The following is a 17,194-nucleotide window of genomic DNA, read 5'->3' as shown; positions in this document are numbered from 1 at the left end:
ACGTAATGTAATGTGATGTGACGTGACGTGACATGACGTGACGTGACGTGACAGATCCATCAAAAGTAAAATTGATTTTGTAGGATGAGAACTAAAATTATCAATGGCTCAAACACCCCCCCCCAAAAAAAAAAAAAAATTAATTAATTTTTATCATACATCTTACTGCTATCAATTTAAATGTGACATTGGATGATAAAAAAAAACATCTGTAAATTATCTTGTAAAATGACACTTCTATACTTGACATATTTTTGGCTATTTGGAGGATTTCCTGCAGCGTTTTATGGGACTAGAATCAATGTGATTACATTACGAATACCCCCAATCTCTTTATGTCATCAACAGAGGCCCATGTTTCCCATGAACCCTTGCAAAAACATGGCTGAACACATGTCTTCTTTACGAGCTTTTGAAGTCGTGTAAGTTACCGACCGAGAAGCTATTTCATTATCCAAAATCGTATGCAAGGTGGTAGCACTAATCAATACAAGTGCAGTAAAGGCAGAAATAAGCCTGGTTTATCTTTTCCTTTAATCATTTCATGAATGCACATTTGTTATATATACTTTTTTCAATTGTGCCGTTTTGGACTGATTCCAAATTCAGACATCCTAATTAAAATCGATCTGTTCATATTTTAACAGCCGTTGTGAAGACAGGTGGCATTATAGTGACTGATATAACGACATCAAGAATCAGTATACGATGGGCGGCAAGCACTGATGACACTGTTAATGGTTATCTTCTCACTATAACGCCGACTGCAGGCAATGATGTAATCTTTCTACCGAAAGAAGCCATCCGCCACACGTTCGATAACCTCGTCCCTGGCAGAATGTACGTGATTTCAATTAAGCTTACAGGAACGAATACAATTGAAAAGGTTACAGTCAGGACGAGTAAGTGAAAGTGTAATACTGCTTTTGCACAAGTGTTCTGTAATAAAAAAAGACATTGTCTTTTAAAGCACACATGCACACGCGTTAATTTTACCTTCAGTAAAGGAATTAATATAAGATTTCGTCAAGCGTCTGTCTGTCTGTCTCTCTCTCTGTCTGTCTCTCTCTCTGTCTCTCTGTCTCTGTCTCTCTGTCTCTCTCTCTGTCTCTGTCTCTCTCTCTGTCTCTCTCTCTCTCTCTCTCTCTCTCTCTCTCTCTCTCTCTCTCTCTCTCTCTCTCTCTCTCTCTCTCTCTCTCTCTCTCTCTCTCTCTCTCTCTCTCTCTCTCTCTCTCTCTCCCAATAGTTTTGTATATACAATGATGATAACGCATATGTGTCCTGTAATCTTAACCTCTTGATGTAGCGTGTTACTGTAATGATTCCTTTGCATAATTTAGGAATTTTAAGTAAGTTTGAAAAAGGCAAGCCAGTTTCATAAGTTTTTAGCACAACTGAAATGATAAGATTGGGTAGTGCTATAGGCATTGTGCGGTGTCTGTCCGTCGGTCTGTCTGTCTGTCTGTCTGTCTGTCTGTCTGTCTGTTTGTTTGTTTGTTTGTTTGGACGACGTAAACTCAAAAAAAAACAGACCAATTGCTTTGTTATCTGGTGGGGACATTACTTTTGGTGTCTAGTTGGGAATTGTATATGATTTGGGTAAAAAATTGAATTTTTGGTCACAAAAATTAAACTCAAAAAATACTGGAGTGGGCAGATTGGTCTGAAATTTGATGGGAACGTTCGTAGGGATGTTTAGATTAAGATTTAATGATGACATGGTGATTCCATCAGTGATATGTAAATTAGGGCTAAAAAGATGCCTTTTCGCTCCAAAATCTTTAATTCCAAAAGTACTGAACAGATTGGGATGAAACTTAATGGGGATGCATCTGCGGGTGTGTAGATGAAGAAGTAGTAAGCATATAATGATCTCATCAGCGATATGAAAATTAAGTGTCAAAATATGAATTTTGGTCAACACTCAAAATGTTCTTGGTCAATGAGATTGAAACTTGGTGAGATGTTTCTAGAAGTGATATCCTGCAAATTTTGTTCAAAACATTTTGACATAATTAGCCTTGGCAACAACCAAATGCCAGGATATTTTGCTAAAATAACATCATTTGGTGGTGTACTTCACAAAGATAACGATAGAGATTCTTAGACAAGTGACGAAACATTCAAAATGTGTATGCAAATATGCCTAGCAACAATACCATGGGCCCATAGCAACATCCAAATGGTCGTAGATATTGCAAGCATAACAACAGATATAAATAGACACGTGAACAAACATTCAAAATATGTATGTATATGTGCCTAGCAACAAGACAAAGCCAAAGCAACAGCCAAATTAGAGATATTGCACATATAACAACAGGATGAATAGACAAATGAATAAACATTGAAATATGTATGCAAATATATCTAGTTTTGCTAACTACCCCTATATCTTGATGTTGTATTTAATGAACGAAGTTTATATTCACGAACCTTATAGTGAAAAAGATGTGTAATCATCCTTAGTACTTTCTGTAGCCAGACAGTACAATACTAAAATGAAATATCTGATGACATTTTAACATGAGTTAGACGCATTATGTCTAGGCACCATTTGTAATTTGTGGTTGTCGACTTCTTTCTGCCCATTCGAGGCACTTTTCACGAAGCAGCTGCAGGAAAGCAACATTGCAGTTTCAGTATGATATAATGCTGTTTTCAGTATAATTTGACACGTTTGTCTTTATTCATCCTTGATGTTTTAGTTCACATATCCAATTGCAAAATATTTCCTTTAAAGGTTCCTGTACATATACCAATACATTATACAAAACACTTACATGTATGTTAAAGTGTTAAAGGCAACTACATGTATATATAACTGTAAACCGTAAAAGTGTATCTCTACGTCTCATATTTTCAGGACCCTCAATTCCAGCCCAGTTTGCAGTTACTCACTCCTCGCCGACAACTCTGACTGTCACTTGGGGTGCACGTGAAGGTGATGTCAGTTTTTACGAGTTTTCCTATGTCACACTTGACGGTACACTAATAAAGACTGCCACGATTCCAGGCAGTAGAACGGACTATCAGTTTACAGGTCTTCAACCTGCAACGGAGTACACCCTAAACATTCGGTCCATGGTTGTGTTCCAGAACAACGAACTTTACAGTGACAAAATGTCTACGTCATATGCGACACGTGAGTATCGCTAGCCATGTAAGGGAGGGATGTCATCTTGTAGACTTTGGTCCACCTTCCACAGGACGCATGATGCCCTGTTTTAACTTGAAGGAACAGGATCAGAACAATTAAAAGATATTGTAGTAAGGCCTAAATAGAAAACATTGTGTGGTTCGCGGCGATTACGCCCAAGTTTAGAAGAGGTGGGGAGGTAGATTTGTTATTTTTTATAATGTATTTTTTCATATGTGAGTGTCTAGTTCAGGTAGTTATGTTTTCCGTTGTATTGCATATGGTGTCTTTGTTATTGGTTTCTTCACATCAGATGTACTGCCATTACAGATTGGAAGAACAGTTTTATATTGTCTTTTTTGAGTTGATGTCAGTTTCCGCATCCACTATTTCTTGCGCGACTTCACAATTTTGGCGATTTCATTATATTTTTTCTCGAATACATAAAAAAGGTGTATGGTCGGCGTAAAAAAACTAGGTGGGATCGGGTAACCGGAACCAAACATTTTTAGACCTAATAAGAGTACTATATGATGGTGATATGTTCAAATATCAATTTTCCCACTCAGCGTTCCACCATACAAATGACTACAGAATCTAAGTTAGTCAAATGTTGTAATTTTTACAGCCGTTGTACGGACTGGCGGCATTATTGTGACCGATGTATCCACCTCAAGTATAAGTATTCAGTGGGAAGACAGTGATGCTGCAACAAGATATCGTCTCACTCTAACATCACCGGATCGGAGCGATGTTTTGTATGTACCAAAAGACAACAATCGCTACACATTTACCAATCTTATGGCGGGTAGAGAGTACAACATCGAAGTACAGTATTCAGGACCAAATACAATTGAGCAAGTCACTGTCAGTACTAGTAAGTGTACATAAATTCAGGTAGACCAAAATTCTTGACACTGTATACGATTTTAGAAATAAAATGTAGAAACAAAAAGGTTAATAAATTGCCACAAAAATGACATATTTAGAAATTAAAGAAACTTGGATAAAAAAAGAAGTAATGAATGATACATATTTGGATTAAGACTTACAACTTAGTTTTACTAGTAAGCTGTACGCAGTGTCTATACATAGTATTTTTCTTGAGGCTTCTGATCTATGTTTAAGCTGGTATATAACTACATGTCATTCCTCATGTAGATAAACATTAAAGCAAACCTTAAACTTGAACTTATAATGTTTGTATATCATTACAAAATACTACATATAAAACACACTGTTAGTTATTAGCGTCTGATGAGCATTGTCGAAAGTACATGCCCTTTCTTTTATAATTGTGTTTTTTTAGAACCGAATGCTCCCATGACCTTACATGTGAGTGAGTATTCGCCGACAACATTGACAGTCACGTGGGATGAGTCTGACGGAAAAGTAGACTTTTATGAGTTCTCATACATCGACTCTAATGGTAAAAAGGTGACAGCTGGGACGATTCCAAGCAGTGTCAAGGAATATCAGTTTACTGGTCTACAGCCAGCATCATGGTTTACGTTTGCTGCCAGGTCAAAGGTTATCTCTGGCAACATTGTTCTCTACAGCAAAGAAAGGATGCAACCCTTCTCGACTCGTAAGTCATGCACGTAAAACGTACTTTGTCCCAAATTTAGAGAACGAGTGGAATTTACGACAAGGGAGTCTGAGGATAGAATTAAGGGGGGGGGAGTCAGAAAAAGTTTCGGAGTGTACAAAGGGAGGGCCATGGAAATTATGGAAATTATGGCGGCCTGAAAGGGACCATGAAAATTGTTAAGCTTGATTTAAAAATTAAATGTATTGATTAACATGATTCTTTTCCGTACAGCTATAATGAACTCGGGAGGTATTGAAGTAACTGATGTGACAACCTCGAGTGTCAGCATAACCTGGGGACCAACCATCGACGACAGCGTTACAGGATATCATCTCTCTATAGCACCATCAGATAGAAATGGTATTGTCAACGTACATAGAGATGCAGTTCAACACACATTCAAGGATCTAGTACCTGGTAGAGAGTATACCATAATGGTTCAGAAAGTAGGACCTGATACAGTTGAGGAAGTCACTGTGAAAACTGGTAGGTCGATATTGGTTCAGATTAAAGTGAAGTCTAGAAACTATCCGTGACTTTGAATCTGAACATCTCCTTCACCACGTCTAGGGAATGAAACGTCATGTACCATTAGTCAAGTATAACTCGGGAATACGTACGCGTTTAACTACCTGTTTTTGGACATATGTCATGTGATTTCTTCCTACATTTTACAATTGAAGAACGCGTCTTTCCTCCAAACATAATGCAAGACTTAATAATTTATGGTTGAATCCTCACCAGTCTGCTGAGTATTGATCGACTGATATTGATGATCAGGGTAATTTTACAATATGCTGCTGTCATAAGTTTGAACCATAGTGGTCGATGTCACAGGTTTTATGACCTTTGACTGCAAATAAGCATCCCGTGTTTCTTCGATAATTCATCGACATAGTCATACTTACTCGTTGAAACCATTGAACTTTGATATAACTCACGAAGAACTTTTAGCAACTATTAGAAAGAACTATAACAATTAATTTATGTATCATGTATTTTCAGAACCAATTCCCCCAGCCAGTTTGGCACTAACCCACCAGACACCGTCGACGCTGACCGTTTCTTGGCAAGCACCTGAAGGAGAAGTTGATTCGTACAAATTGTCTTACAATGATCCTACAGGAAAGGAAACTGTAGCTGGGATAATACCAAGCACTGTAAGAGAGTATAAGTTTACTGGTATGCAACCAGCCACGGACTACACATTAGCATTACAGTCTATGGTGGGCTCTAGCACTACTGATATATACAGTAAAGAAAGGATAATGTTTCAAAAGACACGTAAGTGAAATCTGCACTGTTAATTTATTGTTATCGTAATATTTCTAGCTATTGTTACAGTATTCCCTTTTGTACATGTACATATTTTAATGTATGTTGAACCAATGTTAAAGTGGCACAAGTGGAAATAAAATAAAACCTTGAATGAACTATTCTAGTATTATGTTAATGTTGATGCATGCCTTCTATGACATTGTAATTGTCTTCTGGCATAATTGCTACAACAGTTTAATGTGTAGAAGTGATTGATGAATTATTATTTGATAAATTATATCATTAGATCATTTACATGTATCTAAATTTCAATCAATTGCAAGTTAATAGGTGCGTTTGCTTCAGTAAAGCAGAATATTGCGAGTACCTTATATTAACATGAAGTAACACTACGCCTGAAAACGTCTAAACTCAGCATGTGCCCCTTTAATACCATTATAATACTAGGTTACAGTAACATTACGCCTGAAAACGTCTAAACTCAGCATGTGCCCCTTTAATATCATTATAATACTAGGTTGCAGTAACACTACGCCTGAAAACGTCTAAACTCAGCATGTGCCCCTTTAATATCATTATAATACTAGGTTACAGTAACATTACGCCTGAAAACGTCTAAACTCAGCATGTGCCCCTTTAATATCATTATAATACTAGGTTACAGTAACACTACGCCTGAAAACGTCTAAACTCAGCATGTGCCCCTTTAATACCATTATAATACTAGGTTGCAGTAACACTACGCCTGAAAACGTCTAAACACAGCATGTGCCCCTTTAATATCATTATAATACTAGGTTGCAGTAACACTACGCCTGAAAACGTCTAAACACAGCATGTGCCCCTTTAATACCATTATAATACTAGGTTGCAGTAACACTACGCCTGAAAACGTCTAAACTCAGCATGTGCCCCTTTAATATCATTATAATACTAGGTTACAGTAACATTACGCCTGAAAGCGTCTAAACACAGCATGTGCCCCTTTAATACCATTATAATACTAGGTTACAGTAACATTACGCCTGAAAACGTCTAAACACAGCATGTGCCCCTTTAATATCATTATAATACTAGGTTATAGTAACATTACGCCTGAAAACGTCTAAACTCAGCATGTGCCCCTTTAATACCATTATAATACTAGGTTGCAGTAACACTACGCCTGAAAACGTCTAAACTCAGCATGTGCCCCTTTAATATCATTATAATACTAGGTTACAGTAACATTACGCCTGAAAGCGTCTAAACACAGCATGTGCCCCTTTAATACCATTATAATACTAGGTTACAGTAACATTACGCCTGAAAACGTCTAAACACAGCATGTGCCCCTTTAATATCATTATAATATTAGGTTGCTATTTTAGCATTCATGATAAACTCTCTTTTAAAACAATTCCACTCCACCATTTGTAAGTTTCTTGACACCAAGCAAATTTACCCTTCTTTATAGCCGTGTTTAAAGTAGATGACGTCACAGTAACTGATGTGACGACATCAACTATCAGCATAGGATGGAGAGCTCGCATAGACGACAGTGTATCTGGATATCTTGTCAGCATAACTCCAGACTATGGCAATAAGGTTGCATACTTACCGAAAGAAGGTGTCCAGCATACATTCAATAATCTTGCCGCTGGTAGACAATATCAAATTGAGTTTAAAGTCGCAGGACCAAATACAGTGGAGGAGATTACTGTCAGAACCAGTAAGTACAAATGTTGTGATTGATCCTATATAGATAGATTATAGAGCAATCCCTAAATTGTCATTGATTGAAATAATCTCTCCTTTTTCAAAAGTCACATTTTTAAATCCATTTTAAGCTTATGGCTGTCGTGTAACGATGAAAAGGTGTGATCGATCTGCATGTATTGGCAAGCCAATTGTCCCGGCTTTGTGTGTGACAGTCCTTAACTACTTACATGTAATAACATCCTTTATTCTTGATTTGATTTTTACTTTTTAGAACCAAATGTTCCAGTTAATTTCATTGTTAGCCATTACACTCCGAGCACAGTGACTGTAACATGGCAGGCACCTAAACATGAAGTCACTTTCTACGATTTGTCGTACAAATCCCCTGATGCTGAGACAACAAAATCTGCCACCATTCCAAGTAGTGAAACGTCGTATCAGTTCACTGGTTTACGACCTGCAACAGAGTATACGTTCATCCTCAGGTCCAAAGTCCACTCTGGAGACACTGATATCTACAGCAAAGAAAGAATTATATCACAAACCACACGTAAGTCAACCTTCTTTGAGAGTTTCGATGTATGTATGTATGTATGTATGTATGTATGTATGTATGTATGTATGTAGGTATGTAGGTAGGTAGGTAGGTAGGTAGGTAGGTAGGTATGTATGTATGCATGTATGTATGTATGTATGTATGTATGTATGTATGTATGTATGTATGTATGTATGTATGTACAGCTAAATATTTCAGTAATATACTTAATATTTTCAAGACATTGTAAACATTTCATTTGGTATATTTTCTTGCCAATGTCACTTCTAGTGTACAAGGCTTAATAAATAAATAATAAATAATAATAATATGTATGTATGTATGTATGTATGTATGTATGTATGTATGTATGTATGTATGTATGTATATGTCTGTGTGTGTGTGTGTGAGTGTGTGTGTGTGTGTGTGGTAGGTGTGTTTGTCTATAAGTGGGTGAATGATGGATCTTTTATCAATCAATTCTTTAATTCCCATCACATTCACAACCTAACCACGAATCATATTCCTTCTTCTATCATTTTCAGCTTTTGTGTCAGTAAATGACATTGATATCACTGATGTTACTACTTCAAGTGTCAGCGTAGTTTGGCCACCAAGTACAGAAGATAGTGTTTCTGGATACCGTTTGTCTATAACACCATCTGATGGAAATGATATCACTAACTTGGCAAAGGATATCTCCCAGCACACATTTTACGATCTTGTAGCTGGTCGAGAGTACGTCATTTCACTGACGCTCTTAGGACCAAATACAGGCAAAAAAGCTACAACTAGAACAAGTGAGTGTTAATGGCATTGGTTAGACAAATGTCAACTGTACAAACTGTATGTCATTGGTTAGACAAATGTAATCTGTCTGGCATTAATTAGACAACAGTAAACTCTGAACATTATAGGACAGGGCTTGAATCAAAATGAAACTGTATTGTGTAATCTTGTAAACTGTTCTACCCATTATGCACGCATTATACCAGTTCTCCCAAAATTCTGTGTTCCTCAAATTTGATAAGTTAAAACAATGTAGTCATGTTTTGCCGATTGCTATGATAGAATTCTCATGATACGTCGAACATGTACTTCCCTTTCTCAATATACATGCATATGAAATTATCATTAAAATGGGTGTAGGGGTTAAACTATAAAACTACCTTAATTCACTCAGACTTTATGAATGTATATGTCGACCAGTTTAATCAGTTCAGTGTAATTCACGTATTTCATGTTTTTAATTAATCCATGCATTATTCATTTTATTCTTCATAATCAGAACCAAACGCTCCTATTGATTTCACTGTCTCTGGTCGAACGCCCTCTACATTGACCACTTCATGGCAAGAACCAGAAGGGGAAGTTGATATGTACGAATTATCTTACACCAACCCAGTGGATCAACACACAACAGTTGCTACTATTCCGAGCAGTAGACATGAATATCAGTTTACTGGTCTTCCAACTGGAACTGAGAGTACACTCCTTATAAGGTCATTGGTCTTCTCTGACGACATCGATCTTTACAGTGATGAAAGAGTTATATCACAAAAGACCGGTTTGTATATTTACATTCGAACACAAAATATTAATTTCACTAATATGATTCTTGATATTTTTATGTGCTCACTTTTAGTTAAAGCAATGATTTTAAGCAACTCACGTTTAGTCAAACTAACTCTACATAGTATTCCCAACCAATTCCAGTGATCCACTTCACTGATACTTTCTTACCAGTGTAGTTTATTATAATAACTGATTTCATACACACTTTGCTTAAACCTTTGTATTCAAATTTTACACCAATTAGTACATAATCATATTTTCCATCTAATACAAGTGGTTGTTGTAAAAAAGGTGGCAATCATGCAAATTATTATCTGCTCTTCTGAGTTAAATGATGATAAGTAATCATTAACACTTAATATTCATAGGTTCATGAACTGTATTTGCTGGGTATGGAAGCCCTGAAGTGCATGAATATGTTTAGTTTCTCTTTGCTGATTTGGCTTCTGTTACACTTAAAACCTTACAACCTTTGATCATTCAATTCTATCCATTTCGTGTCTGTATCCTGTTTTTAATTACTCTGCTGAGCTGCCGTGAACCATTTGATTAGTCACCCGGGCTTTCTCGTTAGTCTGCCTGGCATAGATATTGTTCTCATATGCATTGTACATACAAAAACGGTTTTAAACTTATAGATTTAGAATCGATTTATGCTGAGTCTCTAAATGTAGCTCTATATTGACAGATTTGGACATGCCAGGTGATATCGTAGTCAAAGATGTAACCACCTCTAGTATCAGCATACAGTGGGATGAAAGTACTAATCGTCGTGTTACAGGATATGCTCTCAGTATCACACCAACTGATGGTACACCAACCAATGAGAATACTGCGGTGTCCGTACCTAAAGATACTGTCCACTATACTTTCAACGGTCTTGTCGCTGGTAAAGAGTACGATATAACACTTAGACGAGAAGGAACAACCACGGTGGAAAAAGTTACCGCCAAGACAAGTAAGTTGAAATGTGTGTGGTCAACAGAGGACTCCGGATATAGATATTATCGATATCTCGCTCACTCCTGAATTTGTCCCGTTAACAAACAAATTTCACCTAGTTCGAATTCTGAATCAATATTCAATATTGAATAAGTCTTAATAAATCTATGCCAGCTTTGTGTCATAATTTGTGTGTCAGTGTTCCTCATCATAATTCATATGATGAGATGTCAATACACATGTTGTATTAAGTTAAGCTCTAGAATGGTCACAATGTTTGGCTGGCCAATCTCTAAGAGTATTAGATATGGTCTTACTACTATGGCGACGGTATTGTAAATCAGACGGACTAAGAAATTTGTACATCTCTAACATCATCAATACCGTACTGCCATACTATAATATTACTCTGGAAATAGAGTAAAATGGAATGTCGTCATTATGCTAAGAGTTATTATTCGTATCCGTTTCTGGATTCCTTCTTCACTAGAACCAAATCCCCCCGTTGATGTCGCTGTGAGCAGTTACGCACCAACATCGCTGACTCTTAAATGGGAAGCACCTGAAGGCGAAGTTAGTTTCTATGTGCTGTCTCACATTGATGCCCTTGACAAAATGACAACAGTTGGAAAGATTCCGAGCAGTAGACAAGAATATAAGTTTACTAATCTACAACCTGTGACAGAACACAGACTTGCAATTAGATCCATGGTTGTCTCAGGAGATATGGATCTGTACAGTACAAGAAAAGTTATCTCACCAACCACACGTAAGTTTAATGTTTTTACATTACATAAGCTACAAGGGTGGGTGAAGTAACTATATGTTTGGAATAATAGAAACGTTGCATTCATTATGTCAAGGAAGTTCGAGGAAATCAATAGGCAATTTAATTTGTTCTTTAATTAATTTAATTTGTTCTTTGTGATTCCTCCATCTCTTCCAAAGTCTCCTCACGTCATATTCCTTTCCCCCCATCTCTGTCTCCGTATCTGCCCGTCTGTATCTTACCGTCTGTCTATCCAATATCTTTGTATGTCGCTGTACCTATCTATCTATCTATCTATCTATCTATCTATCTATCTATCTATCTATCTATCTATCTATCTATCTATCTATCTATCTATCTATCTATCTATCTATCTATCTATCTGTCTATCTATCTATCTATCTATCTATCTATCCATCTATCTATCTATCTATCTATCTATCTATCTATTTATCTATCTATCTATCTATCTATCTATATATCTATCTATCTATCTATCTATCTTTAATTAATTTAATTTGTTCTTTGTGATTCCTCCATCTCTTCCAAAGTCTCCTCACGTGATATTCCTTTTCCCCCCCCCATCTCTGTCTCTTTATCTGCCCGTCTGTATCTTACCGTCTGTCTATCCAATATCTTTGTATGTCGCTGTATCTATCTATCTATCTATCTATCTATCTATCTATCTATCTATCTATCTATCTATCTATCTATCTATCTATCTATCTATCTGTCTGTCATGCTGTTTGTTAGTTTGTCTGTCTAGCTGTTTGTCTTTGTCTGTATGTATGTATGTATGTATGTATGTATGTATGTATGTATGTATGTATGTATGTATGTATGTATGTCTGTCTGTCTGCCTGTCTACCAGTCTCTTTCTCTCACTGTCTCTCTCCCCATCCTTCCCTATCTCCCATCCTTTGTCTCTGTCTGTCTGTCTGTCTGTCTGTCTGTCTGTCTGTCTGTCTGTCTGTATCTCCGCCTGTCTCTGACTGCCTCTCCCCCTCTCTCTCTCCCTCCCTCCCTCCCTCCCTCCCCCCCTCTCTCTCTCTCGCTCTCTCTCTCTCTCTCTCTCTCCCTCTCTCCCTCTCTCTCTCTCTCTCTCTCTCTCTCTCTCTCTCTCTCTCTCTCTCTCTCTCTCTCTCTCTCTCTCTCTCTCTCTCTCTCTCTCTCTCTCTCTCTCTCTCTCTCTCTCTCTCATTAACCCAACACGTCCTCGGTCTACCATATAGTTTTTAGCTGTATTAAACTTTTCAATTATATTCAGCTCATGTTGTTTCATTTTTAATTTTATATAGTGAACCCCTGTTACTATACACTTCAAAACGTTTCTTTTCAGCTGTTACGAAAGTAGACGAAATAGTTATAACTGGTGTTACTACCTCTAGTATCAGTTTACTGTGGGCATTGAGTCGAGATGACAGCATCATGGGGTATCGTCTCACCATAACACCTGCCAATGGTAATAGCCCAACCACCTTACCAAGTGACGTAAATTGGCATACATTCAATGACCTGATAGCCGGGAAAAAATATGAACTGTCAGTTGAGAAGCTGCACGCAGGACCCGAAACCATAGCTGATGAGATTTCGGCTAGAACAAGTACGTTCAATTTTCCTTCTAGAAATTTGAAAACTATTCAGGGAAAAGTTATGCATATTTAGTTCTTTTCTGGTCACATGGGTTTCCAGCCATGCATGTTGCCTCCTCTGTTGTACACTTGTCTCATGTATTTTTAGTTCCATTTTATACTTTACTTTTGTCCCTCGGATAGGACGTAAATTGGAGGTCTCGTGTATCGGAGAGCAATACCCAATGCACGTTAAAGAACTTGCTATACTTTTCGTAAAGTGTAGGGTGAAAACCCGATGTAGTGTTTTTAAACTGGCTTATGTTTATTTATCTGTATTTGTTTTAAAGTGTTTGCAGTCACACACTTTCTGTTATTCTGAGCTGCAGCGAACCAATATGATTGGCCATTTAGGAAACCTGTTTGTAATTTGTTACCTGAAGTGGCTATATATTGTTCGCAATTGCAAAACATATACAAAAAAATCTATTAATAGTTTGGGTTTTAACTTTCGTTCTATTTGAAATGTTTTGTGAATTGTTCTACAAGTGGTGCAGTGTCTTATCAAAATGTCATTTAGTCATGATTAGCTAGAAGATGATGATGATGATGATGATGATGATGATGATGATGATGATGATGATGATGATGATGATGATGATGATGATGATGACGACGACGACTACGACGACGGTGGTGGTTGTGGTGGCTGTGGGTGTGATAGCGGGGGCAGTAGTAGTGGTTGTGCTGGATGTGATGTTGGTGGTGGCGGCAGTGATCATAGATGATGTTTGAACAGAAAGCTTTCAATTTGTAGTGTTAAGATTTTCTTAGGATTCGTGCCTCGTTATTCTAATTTTGTCATGTTATCTCTTTATTTACTTTGTCACACTTCTAAGCTATGTGCCAAATAAACTAACGCCAGTTTATTCTGTTCCTAATATTCAGAACCACATGCTCCTATAGACTTTACTGTAAGTGACTACACATCGACGACGATCACTGTCACATGGGTGACACCTGAAGCAGAACTTGGCACGTACGAATTATCTTACACCGACCCTGATGATAAAGTCACAACAGTTCGACCAGTTCCAAATAGCGGGACAGAATATCAGTTCACAGGACTAAAACCAGCTACTGTGTACATACTTGCTATCAAATCTAAGGTTTTGTCCGGAGATACTGATGTCTACAGCAAAGAAAGAACTGTTACACAGAATACACGTAAGTCTTTCGATGTTCATTATATACGGCATTTGCTGATTTATGTTATGTTTCTCCTTCTAGTAAGGTTGCGCTATCGACCTAAATAATCAAATGTTTTATATTAAATCGGTGATTTTATACAAATGATCTTTTCTTCACAGTTGTGACTGAAGCAGATGGCATCGTTGTGACTGACGTTACCACGTCTAGTATTAGTACACAGTGGACAAAGAGTGGAGACGTTAGAATTACTGGCTATCTTGTCAGCATTACACCAGCAGAAGGAAATGCTGTCGTCTCCTTACCTAAAGACGTATATCATCACACTTTCAATAACCTTGTTTCTGGAAGAGAGTATGTCATCGCTGTTAGAAAGGAAGGGCCAGATACAGTCGATGACGTCACAACTCGAACAAGTAGGACATCTCTTGTTGTAGTTGTAAATACTAGTGATACCTCGATTACATTTTCAAGTCACGATCACCGCCCTCTGTGTTATATAAAACACTACATATCCTCTTGATTGAAGTATTCTGTTACCATCCTTAATTTCTACAGACGAGTCTAGCAATATATTAAAAGCCTTGATCATACCAGACACAACGTATCCAATATTCCAAACATTCATAGTTTTTCAAAAAATAATTTTTATCTTATTTTAAGATTTAAATTTTAATCAAGATGGACTTAAACTGTGTAGTCTTTTTTCTTAAACTGTGTCAAAAAAGTACATTATCAATGCATTAAAAGTATCGAAGAATTTTGGTATGATTATCCTATTTGTAAGGTAATATGAAATAGTCTACCATGTATATACATTGTAGTTATTTTAACAATGTTTCACATACGTAAACGTTATCAAAAGAACACATGCATGTTTGAATTTGTTATTTTCAGAGCCAAAAGCGCCAGTGAATTTCATAGTGAATGGTTATACACGGACTACATTTACGGTAACATGGAAAGCTGCCAAGGGTGAAGTCAGTTTTTACGTGTTGTCGTACATCGATCCTGAAGGTACATTGACGACAGTAGATACAGTGCCATCCAGTAGAACAAAATACAAGTTTGTTGACCTAGAACCAACAACAAAGTATATTCTGTTAATCAGGTCTATGGTTATTTCTGGTAAGACTAATCTATACAGCAAGAAAAGACTGACAATAGATAAAACACGTAAGTCAACTCTAATTTAGTCTATAATTAATAATTAACAGTGTGAGAGTGTCATTTGTGCTGAGCCTACACAGGGAACCTTGCACATCCTAGCCCTAGGATGTGCACAAAATGTCATCCTAGTGCTTGGATGTGGCCACATCCTAGCGCTAGGAAGAAGAACACAGCTATGTACCAGCTGTGTGCCTCACAGCCCTGTTACAGGGTATGTTTTTTCACAGCCCTGGTACATGCATGGCTGTGAAAAATTTGCCTGTCGTATGGACGTGGAATACCGCCTCTGTGCCACAACTGTTTTGCACAGCCCAGTACCATAATTAGCTATGTACTGCACACATAGCACACAGTAGTGCACATGCATGTAACAGCTATGGTGGAATAATTTATAATACCCTGTCGCAACCCTTTTGCTCATATCTAACTAGCATATATTGCTCACATAGCTGGTACATGTCTGTGGGAAATACCTATGTTACGGCTATGCTAACATAGCTGGTACATGGCTGTGGAAAAAAGCTCTTGTACATACGTGGATGTTGTAAAAACCTATGCTGCATTGCTATTTTTCACATCCATGTTACATTGATGTTGGCATACCAGTTACACATCTGTCACGTCTAGGTATGTTTCACCTAGTGTGTTGGCCAGAGTTGTTACAGGGATATTGTGCACACATATAGCTGGTACAGTCCCCATGGCTCCACTGAGCTGGTACAGCTATGTGCACAACTCTGTCCTAGGTATTAAAGGGGTGTGTAAGGTTCCCTGTGTACTGAATGTGCCACGAGCTGAGTATATAAATGTGTTACTCAAGTAAAAATACTTGCATAAAACCTTGATTAAACTATTCTAGAATAATATCAATGTCAATGCATATCTTCTATGACTTTACAATTTGTCTTCTGACATTGTTAAAACAGTTGATTGCATAGGAGGGATTTCCATGACATTTTATGTGCATAATAAATTACGTCATCGCATCGTGTATAACATATCTTACTACAAGGTTTGACTTCTATCAATTGCTAATGATAGTTATGTATGCTTTAGTAAGTAGAATGCTGAGAGTACCTTAAAAATACGCAGTAAAAATTACAACCCAGAATTTTTAAACTCGGTTTGTGATCCTTTAACGTTGCATTCCATATAATAGCTTTCTCTAGGCTTTTATATGTAAACGGTGGTATATAATAGCGCAAGTTCGATACATACAACGTGTTTGTTAACTTCAATATTTAATTGATTCCAAAACTTTCCCACAAGTGTAAATTTGCAATGACGCCGTTTTTTGACTATATACTGTAACACTATCTTATAATTATTCCTATAGCTGTAACAACACAAGGTGGTCTTATAATTCCGTACGTTACTCCATCACGTATTAGTATATTACATGGAGCGGATCTAGACGATGATATATCTGGATACACTCTCTCGATATCTCCAACCGATGGAAACAATGTCATCACACTGCCAAAATACCAAATCTACCATACTTTTGAAACGCTCGTTGCAGGCAGAGAATACGTCATTACAGTTCAACGAGAAGGAACCAATACGGGGGAGGACATTACAATTAAAACTAGTAAGGAAAGCCGGTCTTCATATTTTACCTATATAAATAAAGATGTGCTTGTAATTACTTGCAGTCAAAATCATATTTTAGGGGACTTTGTGCCCATGTATGTAACTTTCTGCCCTTTAAGTA

At 37.2% G+C, this 17,194-nt stretch overlaps 1 protein-coding gene across 1 annotated transcript in view; it reads left to right on the top strand.

The window, feature by feature from the left end:
• LOC144439014 (tenascin-X-like) overlaps window positions 1–17,194 on the top strand; it is a 48,220-nt gene that overhangs the window by 20,866 nt on the left and 10,160 nt on the right. The window contains exons 12-28 of the mRNA XM_078128254.1: window positions 648–902; window positions 2,867–3,145; window positions 3,768–4,016; window positions 4,449–4,727; window positions 4,962–5,216; window positions 5,736–6,014; window positions 7,465–7,719; window positions 7,981–8,259; window positions 8,790–9,044; window positions 9,533–9,811; window positions 10,508–10,777; window positions 11,252–11,530; window positions 12,870–13,133; window positions 14,050–14,328; window positions 14,472–14,726; window positions 15,208–15,486; window positions 16,817–17,071. Of these exons, the coding sequence (XP_077984380.1) occupies window positions 648–902; window positions 2,867–3,145; window positions 3,768–4,016; window positions 4,449–4,727; window positions 4,962–5,216; window positions 5,736–6,014; window positions 7,465–7,719; window positions 7,981–8,259; window positions 8,790–9,044; window positions 9,533–9,811; window positions 10,508–10,777; window positions 11,252–11,530; window positions 12,870–13,133; window positions 14,050–14,328; window positions 14,472–14,726; window positions 15,208–15,486; window positions 16,817–17,071 (4,545 nt within the window). The remainder of the gene's footprint in view (window positions 1–647; window positions 903–2,866; window positions 3,146–3,767; window positions 4,017–4,448; window positions 4,728–4,961; window positions 5,217–5,735; window positions 6,015–7,464; window positions 7,720–7,980; window positions 8,260–8,789; window positions 9,045–9,532; window positions 9,812–10,507; window positions 10,778–11,251; window positions 11,531–12,869; window positions 13,134–14,049; window positions 14,329–14,471; window positions 14,727–15,207; window positions 15,487–16,816; window positions 17,072–17,194) is intronic.

Source organism: Glandiceps talaboti, chromosome 8 (genome assembly GCF_964340395.1).
Source record: "Glandiceps talaboti chromosome 8, keGlaTala1.1, whole genome shotgun sequence".
Taxonomy (NCBI): Eukaryota; Metazoa; Hemichordata; class Enteropneusta; family Spengelidae; genus Glandiceps; species Glandiceps talaboti.
The sequence above is the reverse complement of the archived record's forward strand: the minus strand, read 5'-3'. Positions and strand labels throughout refer to the sequence as shown.